Below are 23,002 nucleotides of genomic sequence, written 5' to 3' on the forward strand. Positions count from 1 at the left end.
CGCAGATCGATGAGACTGGTGCCGCCATCTGTAGAGAAACTGAGGCGGCTGTACCAACAGCGCCGTGAATCGCTACGCCCGCGGTCTGTAGGCAGCTGAAACCCAAAAGCGACGTGTGCACCGTTCCCAAAGCGCGACTGCCACAATCTGTGCAGAGACTAGCGAATTTGAATGAGGCTCAAGAGACGAAACGTCAGTTCTGCGTACGCCGAAAAAGCGTTCGTGTTCGCTGATACCTCGACGACGTGTTTGCTACGGGGAGAACCCGGCAACCCAAATGACGCAGGAGAAAGCGAAAGATGACTGCTCGCCTCGGAGTCGCAGCTCAAGCGAGGCGTCCAAGACCAAGGAGAAGAAGGATAAATCGTTCCTGACCAAGGTGAAGTGAGCCCTTTAGTGTTCTGAACCGTGTCGTGTTGGCTGATGATCTAACTGCGGTTGCTTTGCTGTCACCCGCCGAATTTCTAGGTCGTGATCCGAAGGCTGCCGCCGACGATGACTGAAGAGCAGTTTTTAGAGCAAATATCGCCTGTCCCTGAGAGCGATTACATGTACTTCGTCAAAGGAGACAAGAGGTGAGTCGCAACTGATTACCAGAAAACCCCCGGGCATCGCACGAGCTATCTAACACCGGCATTATATCTTTTTCAAGCCGCGGTCCACATTCATTCTCACGAGCCTACATCAACTTCGTCAACCAGGACGAGATTTTCATCTTCAAGGAGAAGTTTGACGATTACATTTTTATCGATGAGAAAGGTAAGGCCTATAGCAATTAAATCGCTGCGTCGATCTGTGTTTACATGTTTGCGGGTGGCAGACAAGCGCGCATGGCAAAGCGACCGTGACGAGTACGTGACCCCAGCGTGTCTGGAGCTCGCGTCAGGCTTCCGTGTTTGTAAACACGCCCTAATCACCTGTGCTGGACGTAAGGTGAATGATTATTGCGGCGCTAAAGTAAAGAAGGACCGCTGCCCGAATACGGATTGCGTGTGTGCTAACTCAATTTTTATTCGCGTGCACCTAGCGCAGTTAAATGCGCCGCATATGTGCGCGGCGGGTGAATCACCCCAGTGTAGGACGGAGCTCTTCATGAAAGTTTGACCTCGCTTTATTCGAACTTGGTGCTCTGAGCTGTAGTTTATTCGGAAAACTTCCAATTCCAGAATGTTTTATCATCTGTCTGATGTGCTGACTTTGTGTTTTATTCCTCTGTATATTTGTCTTGACCAGGCAATGAATACCCGGCCCTCGTGGAATATGCGCCCTTTCAAAAGATACCCAAACGGAGGACTCGTAAGAAGGATCCAAAATGTGGCACAATAGAGCAAGACCCAGAATATATTAAGTTCTTGGAAAGCCTAGAGCAGCCAGAGGAAGTGACGCTGCCGTCAATCGACACCTACATTGAGGAGATCGAAGCCAGGGAAAAAGAAATGAAAGGTATTGACATTGGAGGTCATTATGGGGTGCCCTCATCACGCTTTTTTTTGGTTGTAAATGCATGGCTCGTGAACTGAAACTGAGTACGTCCATCACCTGCGATTCATTCCTGGATTAGCGAACATAGCATGTCTTCTATTACCCAGAAAACAACTCATAAGGCCTATGCGTGACATTGAAAGGGGCACTGTGGACAAATTGAAGTTAGCCTCTATTGATTGATTACTGCATTCAGTTTACAAAGAGGCCACTTACACTGAAAACACAGCTTTATGAGCTCAAAAAAGCCAAAAATTGGGATACAGGTATTACTAGGAGAGGCCGTTTTCACAAGTGAACTGCAGTGATGTTCAGTGCATGATCACTTGCTTGTCTTTGAGGCTAGACCACAGTGCTGTCCACTTCCAGCCAGCAGCCGCGTAGTCCCTCACGCTCTCGACACCACCACCTTTGTCATGAGTTTGAATCGAGCGGCAGGAAAAATTATTCCATTATCGGCTACAAATTTCGTAGAAATGAAGACATTCTTTGCTACTAAGTGAATGTCAACAGACACAAATAGTAACCATAGAAGTGAATTTCCGTGGATACAAAAACTTACTGGAGTTGTCCTCAGTGCTTCTTCGGGTCCTAAAGTCCTCATAAACTAAAAGAGAGACTGACGTGAAAGCTCCAGGTAACAGGTACCGGCAATATTCTTGCTTTTTGCTGCCGGGAGAGGCATCATCAATATTTGATGCTGAGTTTTGGAGGCTGCAGCATAACTCCTGGTGTATTTGAATGAAATTAATGTAAATTTTTTTTTAAAGCTGAAATGACAAGAAATGAGTGCAGGAGGTGTGTCAGACAAGATCGGTGCTGGGCTTTGTGCTGGCTCTTCATTTAACTGTGTAGTGAGGTAGTTTTGCTTGGAAGTCGAATTCAGTGCGATGAATGTAGGTAATGTGCTTGACTTCATTTCCTGCAGCAAACAATGGCTGCCTCAAAGTGGTGACTCCACTCATCGAGTACCTGCAGCAGAGGAAGCTGGAAAAGCTGGTAGGTCTCAGCCTTGAGATTTTTGCCCTTGTTACACATCACACAAAAAGAGCACAGCAAAACGAGGACATTAAAGGCACATGCAAGATGGGACTGTCATTGACTGCCAACTTTTTATTGTTCTACAGACCAGCACAGTATATATGAACAACTCTGAACCGCGTGATTATCTGGCAGCCAATTGATACAGTGTTAAGAAAACACTTCAGTTGCTTGTGACAGGAAATGATAGGGTAAACAAAGACGAACACAACAGAGGAACGTCTTTGTTGACCCTGCTATTTCCTGTCTTAAGCACTATGCACCATCTAGCCCAGACTGAAGTTCATCTAAAACTTCAATTGATACCTGGTTGAAAATAAAACAATAAAATAAAATTCAAGGAATGGTCATTGCAGCCTATACGACAGACTGGCCATCAAGACAAGACAAAAGCTGAATTTACCAACTGGCTCTTGAACTCAAAACCCTAGTGGTAACCACAGAAAATACAAAGAAAAGTGACATGAAAGACTAGTCGCTCTAACTTCTTCTTTGTGTTCACTGTGGTTTCCTTTTGGTCTGGAATTCAAGCATGTACTAGTGGTTTGTCCAGTGCGGGCCGAAGGCTAATGTTGGCTGCTTCCTTGAAGCATTTGGACAGCAGGCCACTCTCAGAGGGCTGGTGCTTGGCCGCAGAGTTGGCAAGCAGCCGCGGCAGTGCGGGCGTTTTCACATCTTTTGAGGGGCACGGGCCTCGACTCGTGGTTGTGATGCTATCAAATGTGAGCCTCATCTCTCTTCTCACCACATCGTCACCCGTTATGACCCTCTTTCTTCTCCTCCTCGCCTTCTCGAGTGCAGAGTAGCAGGCCAGATATCAATATTTCTGGCTGACCTCTTCGCCTTCATTTCATTAAATTTATCTATCAAGTTCAAGATCCAGTTCTGAAAGTAGTAAATTTAGCTTTTGCCTTGTCTTAATGGCCAGTCTCTCTGCACGTGCTGCAATGTCAGTTTCTTGAATTTTCTTTTATTGTTTAGTTTTTGACTATGAGCTGCTGAAGTGTTTTCTTTCCACTGTGTCTCTTGGCCACCTGATAACCGCATGGTCCAGTATTGTTGGTATTATAGTATATTGTGCTGGTTTGCAGAATAATAAAGACATTGCAGTCAGCACCTGCCCTTGTATTGTTCCTCTGGTTTCATCTGTATCTTGTTAAGGACCAACTAGCCAAACCCAAATTTTGATAAAACTCATAATGCAGTTGTGGTAGATTTCAGAACTTTTCAGAAATAAAAAAAAATGGTATAATGTTGAGATGAGTGATTGTTGTTGCATGACATATTTCGAGCGCAGTGAGTGCCGCGAAGTTCACTTTCTAGGATTACTTTTAGCACCAACTAATCATTCAGTCTCATCCTTACTGCTGCAATGGCATGGCGAACTGCAAGTGTGGAACTCTGCATACCAGTCGCTGACACTAAGAGGGAACAAATGGTGACTCTTGCGAATGTTGCCTTCTTGTTGAAGAAACTGTTTTGCAAGCTGCCTTTTGTATTTTTCTTAGCCATGACATGTTTATTAGACTCCCCTGTCTGTAATGTTTGCGTATATTATTTGACTCTGCATTATTGTTACACATTTGTGCATCCAATCAACATCGTCTGGCAATATTCTTTGTTGTTACATGTCATCTTTACAGCTGTTTTGCTAGAGGTTACTCATATATTGAACAAAAGAAAAGAGATCTGGAAAGTCTGGTATGCATCCGTTTTGTGCACCTGCAGTCTAAAGCTTATGGAATGTTTTATCAGTGAGAAACCTACATCACCATCTTTGCTTGCAGTTTGGAATAGACATTTGCAGCCTATTCTATGTGTGCGAATTATGCGGTGCACCAATAAATCTCAAGCAAAGGGCCCTTGATGCCAAGGAAGAAATATTCCCAGTCAGTGGTGCATGTAGATATTGGTAGTTTGCGTGTTGTAGTTGTTGGCTGCTTTGACAAAGCATGCAACATTCGTGCGCGAGCTTCTTTTTGAAATAGTTGAATGATTCACTATCTGCAAATTAGAAATATCATCCCGGATTGCTTTTAGGCGAGCAAACACTTGTCGAGTTTTCACTTGTTTGTAAGTTTCTAAAGAAAGCCAATGTTTTAAACCTATTATAATGTAACCTCTATACACTTAACATAACATCATCTAACCTTGTGTTTGGCGCATGATAGCCATAGTTGCTTATGCGCCATAAAACCCCATATAACAAACTAACTAACAAACTAGCAAGTTAGAAATATGAGCGTTCTTGAACTTTTGGTGAGAACATGATGAACCCATTGCTATCGCGACTCTTTTGAAAATCCTAGGAAATCATTGCTGTGTTACTTTCAAGCTTGCGGTCAAAATTCATCATGCTTGATTTAAATGCACAGGGGCCCTTTATTTGATGGAATATGTGCAGAAATAGGGGGATTTCAGTACATGCCTATTTGCTGGAGTTAGGCATTTTTCAGTTCACTGTGTCATTTAAAGTGATATCATCTCTTGGAAGCACAATATGAGACCTTGAAAGCAGTGGAGGGAAGATGCTTGCACAAATAGCTTGTGCTTATCTTCATGAGAAAACTTGAACTGCGCAGAAAAAGTGGTCATGATGAAAGCATTCTTTTTCATCCAAGCTTTGTTCTAAGAAGCACTTTTGAAAGCGTTTCTCATTTCCTGGTTCTTGAGAGATGCGAATGTTTTAAATAGGCTACACCATTTCTAAAACGCTAAGCAAGTTTTAGCGGTCAAAAATAAGATTCCCATTCAACCGTACGTTTGGCACACGATAGCTGTAGTTTCTAATGAGCCAGTAAATTCAGCATAACTAAACTGTACATTGCTTAATTAAAGAGGACTGCACATATCATGCACCGATCAGTCAAAAGAATGGAAGAGAAAAGGGGTGATGTGTCATAGCCACCTACAGCTTTTCTGTGTTACGGGTTGTTCGGCAGCCTATGTGGTAACGTCTCGTGAGAAAGTGTTAGAATGACCTGCAGGAGAAAGATGGGATGGGTGATGCCGATTAAAAAATGTCTGGGTGTGAGTGAAGGATGGTTGCTTTCAACTGCACCCGCGTTGTGGCCTTGTGTCCCTGACGGCGGCCCAGAAACTGCGCGAGGAGCGGAGGGAGGAGCGCAAGCGACGGGAGGTGGAGAAGAAGCGCCTGCGAGATGAGGAAAAAAGGCGGCGCAAGGTGGACCGCGACCGTGCTTCCAAGGAGCCGAGCGTGCACCGTGAGATAGGATCGTCGGGCCGCTATGAGGATGACCTTCTCCAGTCCGACGAGGTGGAGCCGGCAGCCACTAGGCAACAGCAGGTGGTCAAGGTGAGGAAGTTGACTGAACTTGATTGTCACGGGGCAGCGAGCTGTTGGCAATTCGTACGCAACTGTGGATAGTAACACCCCGAGGAAACGTTGAAATTTTGTCCACGTTTCTTTCGGAAACTCGTGACACGGAAAAAGGGCTACTCAGAGCAGCTTGTAGAGACCTCTGCATCTTGTTTTGCTCGGGGCTCATCAGGGAACAGGTGCCTGTTATGTTGACTTTGCAGCAAGGAAATGCTAAAAAAAAAACAAAAAAAAACAGTAACCGTAGCATTTTCTGTGGAGAGGGTTACTGAGTCATACTCATTTTGCAGCAACAGCTGTGTGGGAAACTTCACAAGAGTTTTGGGCCTTTTAAGATGAGCATAACCCAGATTGTGGACCCCTTGTTGGTGACCCATGACCAGCGGATGTTACCATCCATGTCCATTGTCTGTTATTGATGACACTGGCCAATGAAAATATGCCATTTCTGGCAGTGCGACACAGATTGGCGTCCTGGGTCGTGTGGTAATGCGGACTTCTTGCTTTCCCTGTCTGAGAATTCCTTTTTCTCCTCTATTCTAGTCCTGTTCAGTTCCATGTTCAGGGAACCTGTTCAGTGTTGGGAAGTCAGGTGCTGTTCAGTGCAGATTCTGCCTTCTGTCCTGCTTCTTGTGTTGTACTTCTTATGCCAACTTACTTCTTCGTTAAGCTTGTGAGTCGTTTCCTCACTAGCTTCTTGCGTGTAATTGAGGAACTTAGAGACTGGGCAGACTTCACCTCTTGTTTGGCCGTCCCCATTCTGCTAGTATTTCATTCCCAATGTGGTGCAAGAGAAGGGGGAAAGGGCTCTGAAGAAAGGGAAGGCATGGAAACTGTTGCATTATCGCACTTTTGGTAACTGCTGCATTATGTCCCACTGAGAGAAAAGTTCAAAGACTGGGCCGGGAAGTTACATGGATCTGGAATCAGCTTCTAAGTGGAACCTGACTATCCTATCGTCAGCACCAAGAGGGATTTTACTGCTCTCTGCAGAGCTTATTCTTTATGCACACTAGTGATTCTCCATGTAGACCTCCTTTTCCCAAGAGAGGTAGACAGCCCGATACAAATGCTGTTTGGCTTGTATGGGGCAATTTTTTAGGTGAGAAAAGCCGCACTGAGTGGTTGCATAATTGCCGCGTGGGCATTTTTTTCTGGGCTCAGTGGCCAGCATCATGGCATTGTTTTGTGATCTCTTCTTAATGGGACGCAAACACAGCTCACCATGCACAAGTAGGCATCATTCATGTGCATATTCGGTGAGTGGGATCTGCAGAAATTTTTCAGTAATGTGAAGGTCTGCAGCACATCGGAGAAAATGTTGTGGATAAATTCATAGAGCCATGATTAAAAAAAAAAAGTCATCAGTCAACATCTCCTTTCACAGAGACTCCTTTTCACCAACTTTATGCCTTTGTACTTGTGTTTCAAATTTGTACACATTGTCGCCACATGCTGCTGTCATACAGAGGAAAACAATAAGTGACTTGCAGCTGCAGTGTTTTGGAAAGCAGCATTTATTCAGCCTTTTCACGACTGCTGGCTGGCATTTGGCAGGTGATATCATGGGCAGCTACCAGGTCTGACACACCAAGCATCAGAAGCCAAGCAGGAGTGAAAAATTTTTGCAGCATAGGTGCTATCTTATCCGTACACTGTCCCTGCACTTGCACCAAATCTTAACATCATCACCTGTGATCAGTGGACTCTTGCCTGTCTCTCTTTCTTCTTTCACTCCCACCTTCCTGTCTCTCCTTGCTGTGTGGTTCAGGTGTCCACCAAGATATGTGAGACAGATACTGTGCATTTTCTTTCCCCAAAAACCAATTTACCATTACTCTCGTCTGCCCCACTGTCCCTTGTCTCTGCCAGTCAGCATTGCCTGCTTCTGTGGCAGCTATCCACAGTGGCTCAGTGGGGCTACTCGACATGACATGGGGTGAAATCAAGGCCACAGCTTCCGCATTTCAAAGGAGGTGAAATGCGAAAGACAGCCATGTACTGTGCGAGGTCAGTGCACGCTGAAAGACACCAGGTGGTCAGAAATTATTCCAGTACCCTCCACTGTGCCTCCTCTTTATTTCTTCCTCCTTTCACTCTGACCTTCATCTCTTCCCTCACAGCAGGGTTGAGGTGTCCACCAAGAGTGAGACAGTTGGAGCGACTTTCCTTTCCTGATAACAAATTTTCAACTGGCTAGCTTTCGTCATTTGATGCTGACTTGCTTTGAATAGTGAAGCAGCAGTGTTCCTGAGGGGCTTCGTGTTTAGTTGGAAAATTTAGAGTTCTCCCCGCCCCCCTGGGTGCAGTTTTACATCGACAGTTTCAAGTGTGACTCTCTCAGGCAAATGGTGTCATACCAGAAAACTCCTGCATTCACGTCCTTATCTGCAGGAATGCTGTTGAGGTTTGCTATGGAGTAAACATTCTTGGTGAATGTGCCCCGTGTTGTTACGTGGTGCACGTGGGCACAAACACTCTTCAGGAGTGACAGTGGGGAGTTATGGTGGCAGTCACTTCTTGGCCCTGCAGGAGGGTGTGAAGTCTTGGAGTTCCTTTGCAAAGGACAGGTTGTGGAATTGTTCATTTATGCACAAAGAAGAATTTTTTCTCAACGCATTACACGTCAGCTGTTGCTTGTCGCATGCATGGCACTAGAAGCTTGAGTAGCTCCCTGAAAATGTTTCTCTACCTCAAGGAACAGTGTGTTGCTTGATGAAGTGTGGTTTGCACTGCTTCTGTGATGTTTAGCTGCACTGTCTGTTGTGTGATTGCACCTCTTCTTGTGAAGCATGCTGAAGGTTGCAGAAGCTTAGGGCCTGTGAAGAATGGGCATGCAGGCTTTGGCACTGAATGGCTCTGAATGTGGCTTTGCTAACAGGACAGAAATTTAGAAGCTCGACAATGCTGGCACTGGACCTCATTTTCTGTAGTAGCCTCTCTCCAGGGCGCCTCCAAATGTCATAGCACTTGTCGAGTGTCATGCAAGTGGCACTTAATTAAAGCCGGCAGATCCGTGCCTCTGCTCTAACTGTATTGCTTTTTGCTATACATTGGTTGGCTGTAGACAGCTGCTATGTGCAGAGCGGTAGTGGGCATCTTTTTTGGCACTTTCATCTGGAAGAAATTTCTAGTTCATAACTTTCATTGACGTTCATCTATAGCTGCTTAATTTTGTTCTGTTGAGATCGGTGTGGCTCATTTATGTCAGTAACAATTACAGTTCTTGGTTTTTGGTTTTCTTTGCAAACTTCTTTCTGCTGCACCTAAACACTTCAAGTAGCCCAAATATTTTAAAGCTTAGAGATCTTTTTAAAAAGCTGCTCTTGGTTATTCCAGTTGAGCTTTGATGAAGCTGACAATTTTTACTCTTTTTAATGCTGACTTAAAGTTAAGATCTGATGCAGACTGCTATTCGTAGCCAGAATTCGCATGCAAGAAACGCTTTGCATGCTATTATAATAGTGCATGATGGCAGACTACTGCATTATTGCTTGCATGCATGCATGCATACCATGTCACTTTCACAAGGGTGAGCTGCTGAGAGAATGTTTGGAGCACGATTTTATTCAGCTTGTGAGGCTTTGCCCGTTACTTGGGTTGTTTGGTCTCTACTTGGACTGAGGGAAAACAGTACTGGATGCACATTTCCAGGTTAACTTTTCATGACATTCCTGAGAAGTTCACCCTTCATGTGCCCAGTGGATTCGCTGCATGACCGTGCATTCGCTGCATGACCGTGACGGTGAACTGGCACGAGCACAGCCATGCATGTCACGACGCATATTTGCAATAAAATGCTTGTAGCAAACAAGGAGCATTCATGCTAAATTTCAAGCTCAGTGTAGTTCTCCTACTGTCAAAGCAAGAATGTCCTTTGTATCAGCTAACATTTCAGAAAAAAGTGAAAGGAACCATATCGCAGTACGTGGTTAAGTTAAAGAAGATGAGACCGGCCGCAGTGGTGTTTTCCAAAACACGAAGTGTTTCGTAACGTCCAACCGGAGCATGCAGCGTGTACGTAAACACAGGCCGCCTTTCTCAGCGTGAGCACGTCTCTTTTCGTCTGCAAGCGGCTTGAGCGGAAACCTCGGAGGAGCGCACTGAGTCCTCCAAAAGTGCGAGGAGCGATGCGCTCCACAAAAAGCGAGCGTGCTCTGGCTGCTCTCGGAGTTCTGGGCAGAGCTACCCGAGAGAATCAAATGCCAAAGAAGCTGCATCCTGAGAAGAAGCGTGCGGTGAGTCTGGGACCGACGATCGAAGCTACCCGTTGGCAGCTGAGGAGCCTCCCCCTTTTGGAGTGTTTTAATTGTGTTTTTCACATTCAGCCGTGTTAACTGCTTTTAAATGGGTCTCGAAATCTCTTGCTTCCACTCTTGCTTTTTTCTTTTTGGGCTTTCTCTCTCGGTTTCATAATTTGTTGCAACGTGCAAAGGCAGACCTAACGTACCGTCATGTACAACTCCTGCATTGTTCAGATGTAGTGTTAGTTGTACGTCAGTGTGATGGCCTTTTTTGTGCCTTGCTTTCCGAGGATGCATGCCTGATATGCCTTCTTGAGCAAGGGGGGAGGGGAGAAGGCGACTGGCAGTGTTGATGCCGCGAAAGCCTTTTTGATGCAAAAGAAGTTGCAACAGACTGGTAGGAAGTAAAAAAAAATGGAGGAAATAGCAGTGAAGAGTTACCGTTTTCAAGGGCTCTGAAATATGCTTTTAACGTTGTCACCGAATATGCACTGAGATCTGTATGATGTCATGCTCCTTGCAACATAATGTTGAAATTGTAGGCAATGCACAAGCCTTCCATAGCAACCAAAATGCCACTCTCTGTGCTTGTAGTATTGCCCGAAGGAGTTCTTAACGAACGCATTGCATGACGCTGAGTGGTGCGGCTGGTAGCCATTAATGGAGCAGCTAGAAAAGGCCAAAGTGGTTCTTTCCGCTTGTTGAAACCAAACAGGAAATGCAGTGGGATTTCGAGTATACCTAGTGCATTGGCTGGGTTTTGGTTGTTTTAGTATGTTCTTTTTGACACCTAACCTTGTTATTATCGTGTATCATATACATTAATAGGCCGCCGCGGTGGCTGAGTGGTTATGGTGCTCGGCTGCTGACCTGAAAGTCGCGGGTTCGATCCCGGCCGCGGCGGTTGAATTTCTTTGGAGGAGAAATTCTAGAGGCCTGTGTACTGTGCGATGTCAGTGCACGTTAAAGAACCCCAGGTGGTCGAAATTTCCGGAGCCCTCCACTACGGCGTCTCTCATAGCCTTAGTCACTTTGGGACGTTAAACCCCATAAACCTAACCTATACATTAATAGCAACTTATTCAGAATAAACAGCGAGGAACTTTCTTTGGCACATCATAGCATGCTGTTCAGCACGTTTAATTTTTCTTGTACTCTGTTTATTGAGTTTGTAATGAACACCATAACACTTTGACAGTTCTGATATGAGTATAAATATACCTAAGCAACCATACAGCTGAACCTTAGTGCGGCAGGGCTTTCCTACAGTATGTAGAGAAGTGCATCAACTCTCTAAATAAGGCAGAGTCTTATTTGTAGCACTGTGTGTCCTTTATTTTTGGTGTAAAGGAAAACACATAGTTTGGTTGCACCTATTACAGGGACAGAACATTCGTTGGAGATTTGTGAAAAAAGGAATATTTAATTTAAGGCATGCAGAAACACCTGTTATTCAGACATGGAGAAAGCTAAAGCTTTCAAATAGGCAGCGCTCTTTATGAGTGGTATCATCTCAAAAAGAATTTATGCTATTTACTGAACAAGGGTGATGAAATTAAAGGTGCAGTATATGTGTATGTAGCTTTTGTAGCTTCCCCCACTTGAACACCTGCTTTTTTTTTCCCCCTTCATCTCGCACCTTTGGGTAAAAAGGTGTTTGGGGCCTTTTAAAGGATGCTTTTGTAATGACGTTTTGGTCTCTGTTTATTGGTCCTGAAGAGTTAAGCTTATCTCGAGCCTTTCGCTTCTGCTTCTAGTGAGAGTCAAAGCGTTAATTTTAGATACTGAACATGTTGCTGTATTTCTGAAGTATTCTTGAAACACTGCTTACGCGGATGCACACTCACTGTGGTCTACTCACTTATTTCGATGTACTCAATGGGTTCCTTTATTGCCTGATGTGCTATCCTGTTTCCTTAAGCTACAGCTGCACTCCTGACTCGTGCGAGCTTTTTGCAGCTCTTGCCATTGGTGTGATTTTGTTGCATTATAACGCGGTGCAAATCGGGACACCACAGCATGGTCTTTACTTGTCTATTTGAATCTTGCTTCATCCGACTTTCAGCCTTGATTGTGTGGCTCGAGGCATAGTTTTAAAAATCTTTTTCCGACACTTTTTCACATCTTTCGTGTCCTACAGGCTGTCACTGGCAGATTCGATTATGCCTGTTAATGTGGATAATGAGTTTTTCTGATAAATTTGGAATGAGGGTTTTGCCTGATTTGCCTGTCTGCAGAAGGCTTTACATTAGCAGACCAGCCATAGAATGAAACCCCAGAAGCAAGGCCCTCCTTTGTGATCTCGGGGTAAATTCCCACTGCTAGAAATGGAAACTGTTTAAGTCATCAAAAATGAAAAAGCGGGCACAAGTGCCTTTCTTTTCTTGTTCTGCAACACTTGTTAGAAAGTGTCATGACGTGTGCGTACCAATTGCATGACGCCATTCAGGTCCTGAGGAACCCCGTTCGAGAGCACGAACCCCCCCCTGCACCGGCCTCAAAGGACGTGGGTGGAGGAGGCGTCGTCTCCAAGTCGAACAGCAGTGCGAGCCATTCCAAAACCCTGGTGCGTAGCTCCGTGGGCGGCGGGGGTGGCAGCAGTGCACGCAAGGACTGGGATCGTCCCAAAGCACAGCAGAGGTCTCCCAAGGACTACCAGCCTACGACCAAGGAGTACAGCAAGCACAAGAGCGAGCAGCCTGCACCCACTACCCACAGGTGGGTTTACGTTCTGAAGCGTGTTCCGGGGTTTCAGCTCTGAAGTGTGTTCCAAGGTTTCAGCTGCTGGCAGAGGGCATTAGGAACCGTAGAGGGGCTGGCAGCAGTGGGAAGGCCAGTGTTCTCTAACAATTTCGAAAATAGCTTCACTACCTTTTAGATCATGGACGACGTTGCTTAGTGGCGCATTCCACTTCATGAGATTGAACGACGATGCCTTATGCTTCTCAGACGGTGCTAGGAGATGCATCACCTTTGTACACCAGCTGAGCAATGGGCCACATAGTGTAACGCTAATCCTGCCGGCATTTTAAACCCCACCACCATCAGGAAGGTACCATAGGTACTCGAATCTAGGCTGGCCGTGATTCTGAGCGGGCACCCAATAGTTGAAGGCCAAATTTAAATAAACTTTCCTCGAATTTAAGCCGGCCAAAAAACAAGTGAGAACTACAACAGGAACAATATGCAAACGGCGTTTATTTCTGCGGACCTACTTCCTCTCACTCGTCCTCGTCATCGCTGACCTTCTTATCACGTGCCCATACCACCACACGAAGAGCAATGGAGGTAAAATGGCAGCCAGTGCTCATGTGTGTTTTTATCGGTGCAGGCTACCAATTGTAACGGCTACGGTGCCACCTTCTGTACATTCTTTCTGAATTGCGTAGTTTTCTTAAAGTCAGCTCCTGTTGTGGTTAGTGGTCAAAATGTGAACTGAGCTGGCCACATTAGCTAGCATTAGCAAATATATTATGTACCCTGAATCAGCTCGCTACCATGTGTGTTAGTGTGTGCAATGGTTTTGTGTCAAGAAAAAGGAAAATTTGCCTGCTTGTCTTTATACTTTGGGCCACATAAAGTGCAAAATGCTCAGGTGCATTCAGTGACACAGTTTTCCGCCATTTTGAATTCTTTGATGAAATATCTCAGTACCCTGTTTTTGCATTGTTCATTAGAGAGAACATTTGCCGCTGTTTTTACTGCGGCTGTCATTTTCTCAGCGCTGCTGAGTGTGGTGATAAATTCATCATGCCACCCCTCCCCCCCCTCACACACGCACACACACATGCACGCTTGTGCACATACAAACATGCACACTTTTTATCATTATGTCAAGAAACTGTGCACCTGTGTTAGTGTCCCCTTCTTCGGCAGTAATGGCATTGCACACCCTTTTGATGTTCATTGTCACATTGATCTCCTGCATCTAACCTGCCTGTCTCATGTTTCGTTTCTTCCCTCCTTGCTGTGTGATGATTGTTTAAAGGGACTACGATACGATTTTGATAATTGCTGGTAAATGTGTTCATTGCGTAGACAAGTTTTGAGCATTCACACTAAGCATGAGTCCTTGCAACGGAACTGGCAGTTTATTGTCAATTTTTAAAAACTGTGGTTTTTAGAATTCCTGGGCTGATTTAGTATCATCTTGTAGTGATTGTTTTTGGAACGGTTTTCAAGAGTACTGGTGATGTCACGATGAGCGACAGACCACCAGGCGCTGCATTTGCTGCAGCCACGACAGCCATGATGTCACAGGGGCTCTCTTCTGTTAGCCTCGAAAGTTTTCTGCTCTTGTGGTTGTGCAAACTCGTTGGGTAACTTGGGCTTGTGCGAGTTTAGTGCCTTTGTGCACATGGTTCCAATTTGCCGCTGCCGCATCTTTCTGTTGGTGGTTCGGGAGTCATTCGCTAAACCTTTTGTAGTCCCTTGAGATGAGTGCTGTGTTGTTGGCTGTGTCATCGACTGAAAAGCCAATGTCTAGCGAGGGGTCGAACTTGGGCTTGTTATTTCCAAAGATGGATGTGGGTGAGCTGCCTAGAGTGCATCGGACTGCCATCGTTGGACGCCTGCCGGCAGTAGGCAAGCCGAGCATCAGTGTGTGACATTTTCATTTGCGAGGTGCAGTCCCAACCTGTTTTCTTTATTTTTTTCTGGCACGCTAATGTGTATGAGTAGAGAGGGAGAGGAAACGATTGTTCTGAACAGGCTTGAAGACTCGGGCTACAGCTAGTGTGTCTCAGCTCGCGGCCTGGGTGCTCCTTTCCCCATGACCTCAGCGAAGCCGTGTACGGGCCTGGTTTGAGCCCCCATGACAAGTCTGGTGGGAAGATGCAGCTTGATGAGGGATGCAGCGCCTACTCCCTTTCTCGGCACTGCAGTGCGCTTTTTCGACAGCACTATATGCATTGAACACACATGTTGATGGCTTGATTATTATGCTACCACCTTCGGTGTGCAGCAATTGTCTCTCCCCTCTTCTCCCCAATCTGTCTAAAATGGTCTCTTTATCAAAGTCGTGATGTTGAAGGGTAGCTGTGCCGGCCGTTGCCTGTGGTATTTTGCCGTGCCATTTTAATTAGCTAGTACGGAATGGTCCTTCTCCTGTTTGTGAACGTTTTCACTCAAACAGTGATGTGTGACATTTTGTGTTAAATGGTGTAGCGTAAGAGCAAATAGTGTGTAAAATGGTGTCTTACGCGGGCAGCTACGCACGCGATGGATGACCTATCTCTTGAAGGAGTGAGGGGAGAAAAGTGGAGGCGGCGAATAAGGCACTGAATTGCACTACAGAACCTCCTGAATTTCAAGCAATTGCATTAGTCCCCTGTCAGGCAGAGAATTCGATGTCATTTCTAACGAATGACATTAGCCTGAGTTGACATCGTTGCTTGCGTTGTTGTCACAGGACTAAAGCTGTAATGTCATTTACAAATGTTTCCAGTGAGGATTCCCTGAGGAGAGGCTCAGCTATAAGCTCAGTGGTGGCAGATTGCTGTGCGCTCTGCCTAAACCTTAACTCATGTCCCCCTCTGTTTGGTGCTAAGTGTTCCGTCTCTGGTTGCCTACGGTTGAAATACCGCAGCAGCTGCACTCAAAAATTGCATTAACGAGAAGCGCAATTGTCAGCCAGTTTTTGAAATGGGACTATAAATTTCAGTAACAGAAATTGTGTGAGGCACCCATTTCTTTTGTAGCAGTAAAGCAAATTCATCCATGGGTTGTGTTGGTTTTGGTTGGGAGAGCACGTGCGGATAACACTGTCACTTGTTCACTTCTGAAGAGGCTCACTTATTCATTTCTGAAGAGATTTAGAATGCCAAAAGGGAAGACGTGTAGCCAGCTGCTGCCTTCTTCAGCCAACATGCCAAACTCCGAATATTCTTTACCACCGAATCAATGATTCGGTTAGAATTGCTGCTGCAGGCCGCCGCCAAAGAATCCTTTGCCCTCATTTTGCATGGTCACTGTGTTTGATTTTTTAATGGAATGCAAAAGATGCTAAACTGCACCAAAGTGATTGAACTGAACACTTCAGATATTTTTATTTATGTAGGTACTAACTCTTGTTTCAACTAGGTAGAAATGCACGTTGTGCAGGTACTATCTGCGTCAATTGAAATGCAAACAGCGGAGCTCCTGACCAAAGGTCCAGTTTACACCGCCTGCCTGTCGTCATCAGAGATAGGTGTGCTCATCTGGTTTGCCATAGTTTGGCACTGGAGTGCCACATTTCTGGTGGCAATAAGGAGATAAGTTCTGGTCACAGCCAGAACCAAGTGATTCAGCAACAGCCACGTAACCAGCATCGCAACCAGACTCTTGATGACAGGGCAATGATGGAAGCAAAATCCAAGTGCTACAGGCCAGGAAGCTAAGAGCGCTCACTTCATCCACGTGGCCCACAGCCTCTTCCACCAGCGGAGCTGTGCTGCATAAGCTGCGATTGATAGAAAGTATAAATGTGGCGCTCCAGTGGCAAAGCGAGCAAATGAACTTCAAATAAAAGAGAAGGAAAGCTATCGCAAACCGGAAGAGCGCGTCTATCTCTGGTGATGATATGCAGGGGACATAGAATGGACCTTTGGTCATGCACTCTGCTGTTCGCATTTCATTTGGTGCCTATAGTACTACTATATTCAAGGTACGGTGACTGCTGACTTGACATTTCTGTATCATAGTATGTCTCTTAAATTCTCCATGACCTGTCATTGCTCCTCCATGTGACACATCTTTGATGGTCTGTGCACTGCAGTTTATAGAGTACGTTGAAGCCCTTATGCCAGTCATCAGTTCACTCAGCACATGTAGTGACCATACAGTGGACTCACTGGTTTGGACTCACCTAATTTGATTTACTGATTTATTGGATGGAGTTAAGCAGCACTAACAGATGGGGACAAAGACAGAAACAGACAATGAGATGGGCACTATGAACAGTTTACGAAAAGAGAGTCACACTTATGCTACAGCATCCAGTCCATGTGACAGATGGAATCTAATAAAATCAAGAAAAGGATAAAAAGAAGAAAAGATGGCAGATGGCAGATGCAAAACATCATCCTCCCAGTGCACTGAAACATGTTCACCTATGAGTGCATTTGGCAGTTAAACCCTGCATGTAAACCTCAGCTCCACCATATATATATATATATATTGAACTAACAATCCCGAACCAAACGTTTAATTCATCTGGTTACACTGACAGTTTGGTACAAATGATATGAAGTGCATTAAAAAGGCTGCACTTAATTCAAGCTCTATGTAATTTTAACAAATTTTCGGTCCTCTTTGAATTGCCAAGAGTTGACTGCATTTCATTCAGTACAGATCCAGTGCTGTCCCATTACTCTTGCTCCATCTGATTACATATCTAATTCATACACATTTAAAGTGGGAATTGTAGTGCTGTCCAGGAGTGCATTTGAAGATGTCTTATGGAACAAATTTAGTGTTCCTTGCATGTGCTGTAGCTGTGTGTGCCATCCCCTTTGCCCTAGGAGGGGCTCAGCGAGTTCTGATGGAAGAGGTGGCCAGGAGACAAGCGCCTCCAAGGCGTCCACAGCCCCTGCAGCAGATGACGAGCGGCCAGCTGTCGAGAGCTCCCGAGGTGCTGCATCCACGAGCACTCCTGCCGAGGGCAAAAGCAGCAATTCTGAGAAGGACCGCGAGCGACCACCCGCACCTGAGGAGTCCTCGCAGTCCCGACAGAAGGACCCTCGAGCAGAAAGGAGGATACGTAATAAGGCAAGTCCTTTCTCTTCTCTGTTCCTTCCTGTGTTTCAACTTTGAGGTAGTGTGCTGGCAAGGAGCTAGGTGGGGATCAGTTTTTGAAATTGTTGTGCAACAAGGGTGGCACCAGGACATTCAGTGAAGTTAAGTAGCATGGAGGAGGAGTTGGGGGAGTCACATTTTGGGAGGGCATGATGTCTGTGTGTCATTACTCTTCATAATGATGAAATAAATGAAATGAACGAAATGCAGTGGCAAGATCTTCACATACTCACTTAACCAGTGATGAGGCCCAATACGAGCTGCACTATCAGAAGACTTCTTTCTCGTCACAGTCTGGAGGAAGCACGTCGCAAATTTTTATGGTGGTGGCAGCCACATCTTCCCCCTCCCCTTGCCGCCGTCATCGTAATGAAGTCCTGTCACGAGGTCTTTTTTTGTTAGCAGCACAACCCTATTGGTACAAGGTGCTGACATAGAGTACCATTGCTGTGATTGTCTTGTGTGGAGGATAGGTGTGTTGATGGAATGGCACAGCCGCATTCACCTTTTTACATGGTAGAGTTGCCATTTGCTCTTGGAGAACTGTGCTCTGCTGCATTGTACTCGCTAAGTTGTAACCATTGAATATGAACATAACCTTATTTTAATTTTCAGGACCGGCCCTCTATTGAGATCTATCGGCCTGGAATGCGTAGGCTATCACAGAAGCCCGCATCAGCTCAGGAGGACACGTCGGTGACGAGCACAAAATCTTCGAAAACCAGCACCAAGCCTTCCTCTCGGACAACAGCGAGTGCTGGCCAAGACAGCAATTGACGCACGCACACTTTTTCACCACCCCCAGCATGTTTCTATGAAGATAGGGGAGAGAAGCCCCTACACTTTGTCCACACATGACCCACTCTTTGTCTTTTGTAAATAAATGCAGATCGGGTGATGTGTTTTGGTAAGAGTTTGTAGCGCGTGTGCTTGAAAGAGACATAGCTGATGCACAAATGATATCATGCAAAAAAGCAGAAACAGGAAGAATGATGGGTTAGATTGTGGTTTCTGGAGTAATAAATTTGCTTGTGCAGCAGCCAATGAATGAAAGGGAATACGGCTTGTCTGTGATTGGTCAGTGTAATGATGGTGTATGATACAGAAATGCTGGCGAAATGCTGCAGGGACGCAGAAATTGCTACTCTGTATGTGTAGACGTATTTGCAAAATGGGTAAGCTTTTAGACTCGTCTGAAATTCTACATTACTCACTGCTCACTTTCATTTGCTTGCTTTGCTCTGAACAGAAATAAAAAGAGAAACTCTTTATTATGTTGACAACTTTGTCCCTTCGTTACACTCAAACCCTGCAACAATGAAAGCTGCTACAGCAAAATTTCCTCCCCAATGAAGTACAGTTGAACCTTGTTATAACGAAGTGGACAAGGTCCAGTGATTTTTTTCATTATAGCCCGTGTTGACTGAGCTTCCAAGGGCAATTGTCTTTCTTTTCTTATATTCATTATTTCATTAGGAACCTATTCATTGTAATGAGATGCGACTTTTTTCGATCCCCCGTTAGCAAACCATACAAGGCAATGCAATAACCCCCACAATGAACAATTTTGTCAATGTTAATGAAGTTCCGCTACAGCAAAATTTTTTGCAGGTTCCGTGAATTTCGTTGTAGCAGTATTGGACTGAAGCACGTTAAATGAATAGGGATGCAAAATTTTTGGATATGTGTTTTTATATGGTATGGTGCACAAAGCTATATGTATATCGAACACATGAGTTACTGTGTGGAATTCGCCTACACCATGTGTATAGTTTATATTTATCTTTACTGATGTAGTTTTGGTTTTGGTTTCAAGAGCAGACTGACGGTTGTGACATATAAGATGAGTTTAGGTCGCATGAGTCATCCAAAAGCTGTGATATAATCTCTGCTTGTTATTTTTTGTCATTCCTGCTCTTGGGCAGGCTTGTGCAAGAGCTGATGCAAGTTGATGCGAGTTGATGTGAAGATCTGTTGAAAGATGGACGGGAGATTGTGCTAGAAAAACTAGCCACCCTGTATATGCAATGCCTTATGACCTCATGTGTACCAGAAGCTTGGACGAATGCTAACATTATCTTAATTCACAAGAAAGGAGACCTCAAGGACTTGAAAAATTACAGACCGATCAGCTTACTGTCCGTTGCCTGCAAGGTATTTACTAAGGTAATCGGTAACAGGATCAGGACAATCTTAGACTTAAATCAACCAAATGATCAGGCAAGCTTTTGTAAAGGATACTTGACAAAGGATCATATTCACACTATCAGTCAGGTGATAGAAAAATGCACAGAATATAACAACCAAGTGATCAGGCGGGCTTTTGTAAAGGTTACTCGACAATAGGTCATATCCTCACTATCAGTCAGGTGATAGAGAAATGCACGTAGTATAACCAACCAGTGCACTGCACGGGCTCGGGCCGACCCGAAAGCCCGGGCCCGCGGGCCGGGCCGGGACATGATTTGTTTTGCCGGGCCTGGGCCGGGCCCGGGCCTGAAGTTGCGGGCCTGGGCCGGGCTCGGGCTTAAAGCTGCGGACGCGAGTGGGGCTTGGGTCCGTACAGAAACGGCTGGTGTCTCTATTCATTCACTATTGCAGAGTGAAGTACACAACTGTGACATTGGAGCAGCGACACGGATGAGCTATGGGTTATAGTACGCGCTGAGAAAAAAACTAAACTTTATTCATTGACTTATTTCCTTATTTCCACGCCGTGGTGGCTTAGTGGTCAAGGTGCTTGATTACTGAGCCGGGGAACCAGGGTTTGCTCCTACCCTCAGCGGCCGCATTTCTGTTTAGGCGGCAAGCATGACAGCCATGCACTTTGTAGTATCATTGATCGTTGAGGAAACCCAGGTGGTCGAAATGATCCGGAGCCCTTTGCTTCGGTATCTCTCACAGCCTGACTCCCCTTGGGCCCTTAAGCCCCAAAAACATAGCTTTAACTATATAGCTATATTTTTCTCATGTGAGAAAATTCACAAACTAAAGCGCGTTTGGTTTTCTTTTTGATGAGCTGACCGGAACGTCTCGTAAATGAAATAGCCACAAAAGCTCGCGAGAGTTTGTAAATCTCATCGAATAAGCACATCTATCTCTCCTCGCTTCATCATCCTGGTTATCATGACAAGGGTTTTGCCCTGTAAGTTATCACGTCGTTCGCACGTTATCTTCTGCTCCACCAGTAAGAGTAAAATTCAACCATTCGTCATCTCAAAGTTTAGGACGCTTATAGTCTTCAAAACACACCATGAAATACTCAGGTCTTTTAGCTTTTCGTTTCTGCTGAAAGGCGACCAGTTCGGCTATGATTTCAACGTGTGAGATCGCGTCATCCCACTGCTTGCTAGGCAGCTTTAATGTTTATTCTTCCGGGCGGCAAAATATAACTGATTAAAATCATGGGGGAGTGCAAAGTAGTCTATCACGCGCGTATGCAGCCCTTTTTATTTCGCTTTCGGAACTTCCGAGTTTATCTTTGCGTACCTACATGAGATCACTGTCCAAAAGAGGACCTGGCGAGCATTACGCTTAATCACTTCCTTCTGGGTTAAAAAGAACCAACTTTCTGCAAGCCAAGGTTTCAGAACCTTTGTCGGCCAGTTCCTTATCGGTCTAGTAGCAGTCTACTTGCTCAGAGAGAGCAAGCGTTACTGCGAAACGGGCCGGGCTGGGCCCGGGCTGGGCTTCACTCCGGGATTCACGGGCCGGGCACGCTAGAGCGATAATTTAGCAGGCCTGGGCCAGGCTCGGGCCCCAGATTGAGGCCCGTGCAGTGCTCTAGTGTTGTCCTTAACTTAAGCTGAACCCTCTTTGTTAGTCTCCACGTTTCTGCCCCATAGATGAGTACTGGCAAGATACAGCTGTTGTATACCTTTCTCTTGAGGGATATTGGCAAGCTGCCATTCATAATCTGAGAGAACCTGCCATACGCGCTCCACCCCATTCTTATTCTTCTAGTTATTTCCCTCTCATGATCCGGATCAGTGGTCACTACCTGCCCTGAGTAGACATATTCTCTTACTACTTCCAGCACCTCGCTACCAATTGCGAACCTAAGCCTGCAGTGAAGCTCCGCCCACATTCAGCCTCCGTGCAAAGAATCCCTCCTTGACGAAAAAGTAGCCCTCTGCTTAAACTTTTCTTGTTACCTAAACAAAAAGCTTATCAGAAGAAAAAAGCTATGAGCTCTAGAATTTTGATACGTGGGTTGTTTCATATAGTAAAGTATTAAAAAGCTGATTTCGTTTACTGTTGCGATTGGGCAGCGGAGTAATACAGGACGCCGCGAATTTCGGTCCAATGTTAGCAACTGCTGGTTTTTTAAGTTGTATCCTACATTAGCTTTTAGAATTTCGAAAACGCGGTTAGCCTGGGCGCTGTGGCCCAACAAATTTTGGCTATTTCCGCCAGTTACGTGCACTGGAGAGGCTGCTTTGCCTGCAAGCTTCTCAAAAGCGCATATTTTGGCGCGATGTTGCCCAAATTTGTTAGGCCGCGGCGCCAAAGGTAGGCGCGCTTTTGAAATTTTAAAAACTAGTATGGGTATCATTAACGGTGGGCTACACGCTTTTCAGTAGTTAAGGGGTTTAATATTAATAGTTATAAAGTTAACTATTCAGTTTTAGTTAACCACCCTGCTAGTTAGCCTATCATAGCTGTATTCTGATGTACTACACTGCCACAATGCTATGCCGAAAAAAGCGACCTTCTTACTGTAAAATCCTATTTTTAAAAATTATGTAAAGTCTTAGGTGAAACACCCTGTAGGCCACATACAGCTAGAAGCAATATGAGAGGGAACTCAGGAGCGCGTGCCGGTTCGCAAAGTGCTGCCAGCTACAGACGACGAAAATGGGTGGCGCCCCATGCCTGAAAAAAGCACCCGGCCGTGCTTACTTGCACGAGCCTTTACCGCCGATTCTCGTCGTGTGTTGGTGCCAACACTTTGAGAAGGGCGGAGGCCACGCACTCCTGTGTTCCCTCTCATATTTATAATTTTTCCCCTCTCATATTGCTTCTAGCTGTACTTTCATCAGAGTGTCTTGACGTCGATTGTTTGGTGTGCCAAGCACTTCTTTAGCTTTACATTAAATCTATGGCTTTACGCTGTTCA

The 23,002-nt window shown here is 45.3% G+C and overlaps 1 protein-coding gene across 2 annotated transcripts; it reads left to right on the forward strand.

Moving 5' to 3' along the window:
* The first annotated feature begins 29 nt into the window (after window positions 1-29).
* Upf3 (UPF3 regulator of nonsense mediated mRNA decay) lies at window positions 30-19,166 on the forward strand. Of its 2 annotated transcripts, none has more exons than XM_089545743.1 (9): window positions 30-379; window positions 469-575; window positions 653-759; window positions 1,234-1,443; window positions 2,411-2,481; window positions 5,621-5,839; window positions 12,557-12,825; window positions 17,610-17,856; window positions 18,499-19,166. In XM_089545743.1, the coding sequence occupies exons 1-9, from the start codon at window positions 278-280 to the stop codon at window positions 18,658-18,660; spliced, it is 1,494 nt and encodes a 497-aa protein (XP_089401869.1). In that variant the 5' UTR covers window positions 30-277; the 3' UTR covers window positions 18,661-19,166. The 2 variants fall into 2 exon arrangements, with proteins under 2 accessions (XP_089401869.1, XP_089401868.1); XM_089545742.1 differs by having other exon boundaries at window positions 31-379; window positions 2,411-2,480; window positions 5,611-5,839.
* The last annotated feature ends 3,836 nt before the right edge of the window (window positions 19,167-23,002 follow it).

Source organism: Amblyomma mixtum, chromosome 5 (genome assembly GCF_055824585.1).
Source record: "Amblyomma mixtum isolate Tamu chromosome 5, ASM5582458v1, whole genome shotgun sequence".
Lineage (NCBI taxonomy): Eukaryota > Metazoa > Arthropoda > Arachnida > Ixodida > Ixodidae > Amblyomma > Amblyomma mixtum.

Coding starts and splice junctions, on each gene's coding strand:
- Upf3 (XM_089545742.1), top strand. CDS start 278: ATGACGCAGGAGAAAGCGAAAGATGACTGCTCGCCTCGGAGTCGCAGC. Junction 576..652: donor TTCGTCAAAGGAGACAAGAG/GTGAGTCGCAAC, acceptor ATCTTTTTCAAG/CCGCGGTCCACATTCATTCT. Junction 760..1,233: donor CATTTTTATCGATGAGAAAG/GTAAGGCCTATA, acceptor TGTCTTGACCAG/GCAATGAATACCCGGCCCTC.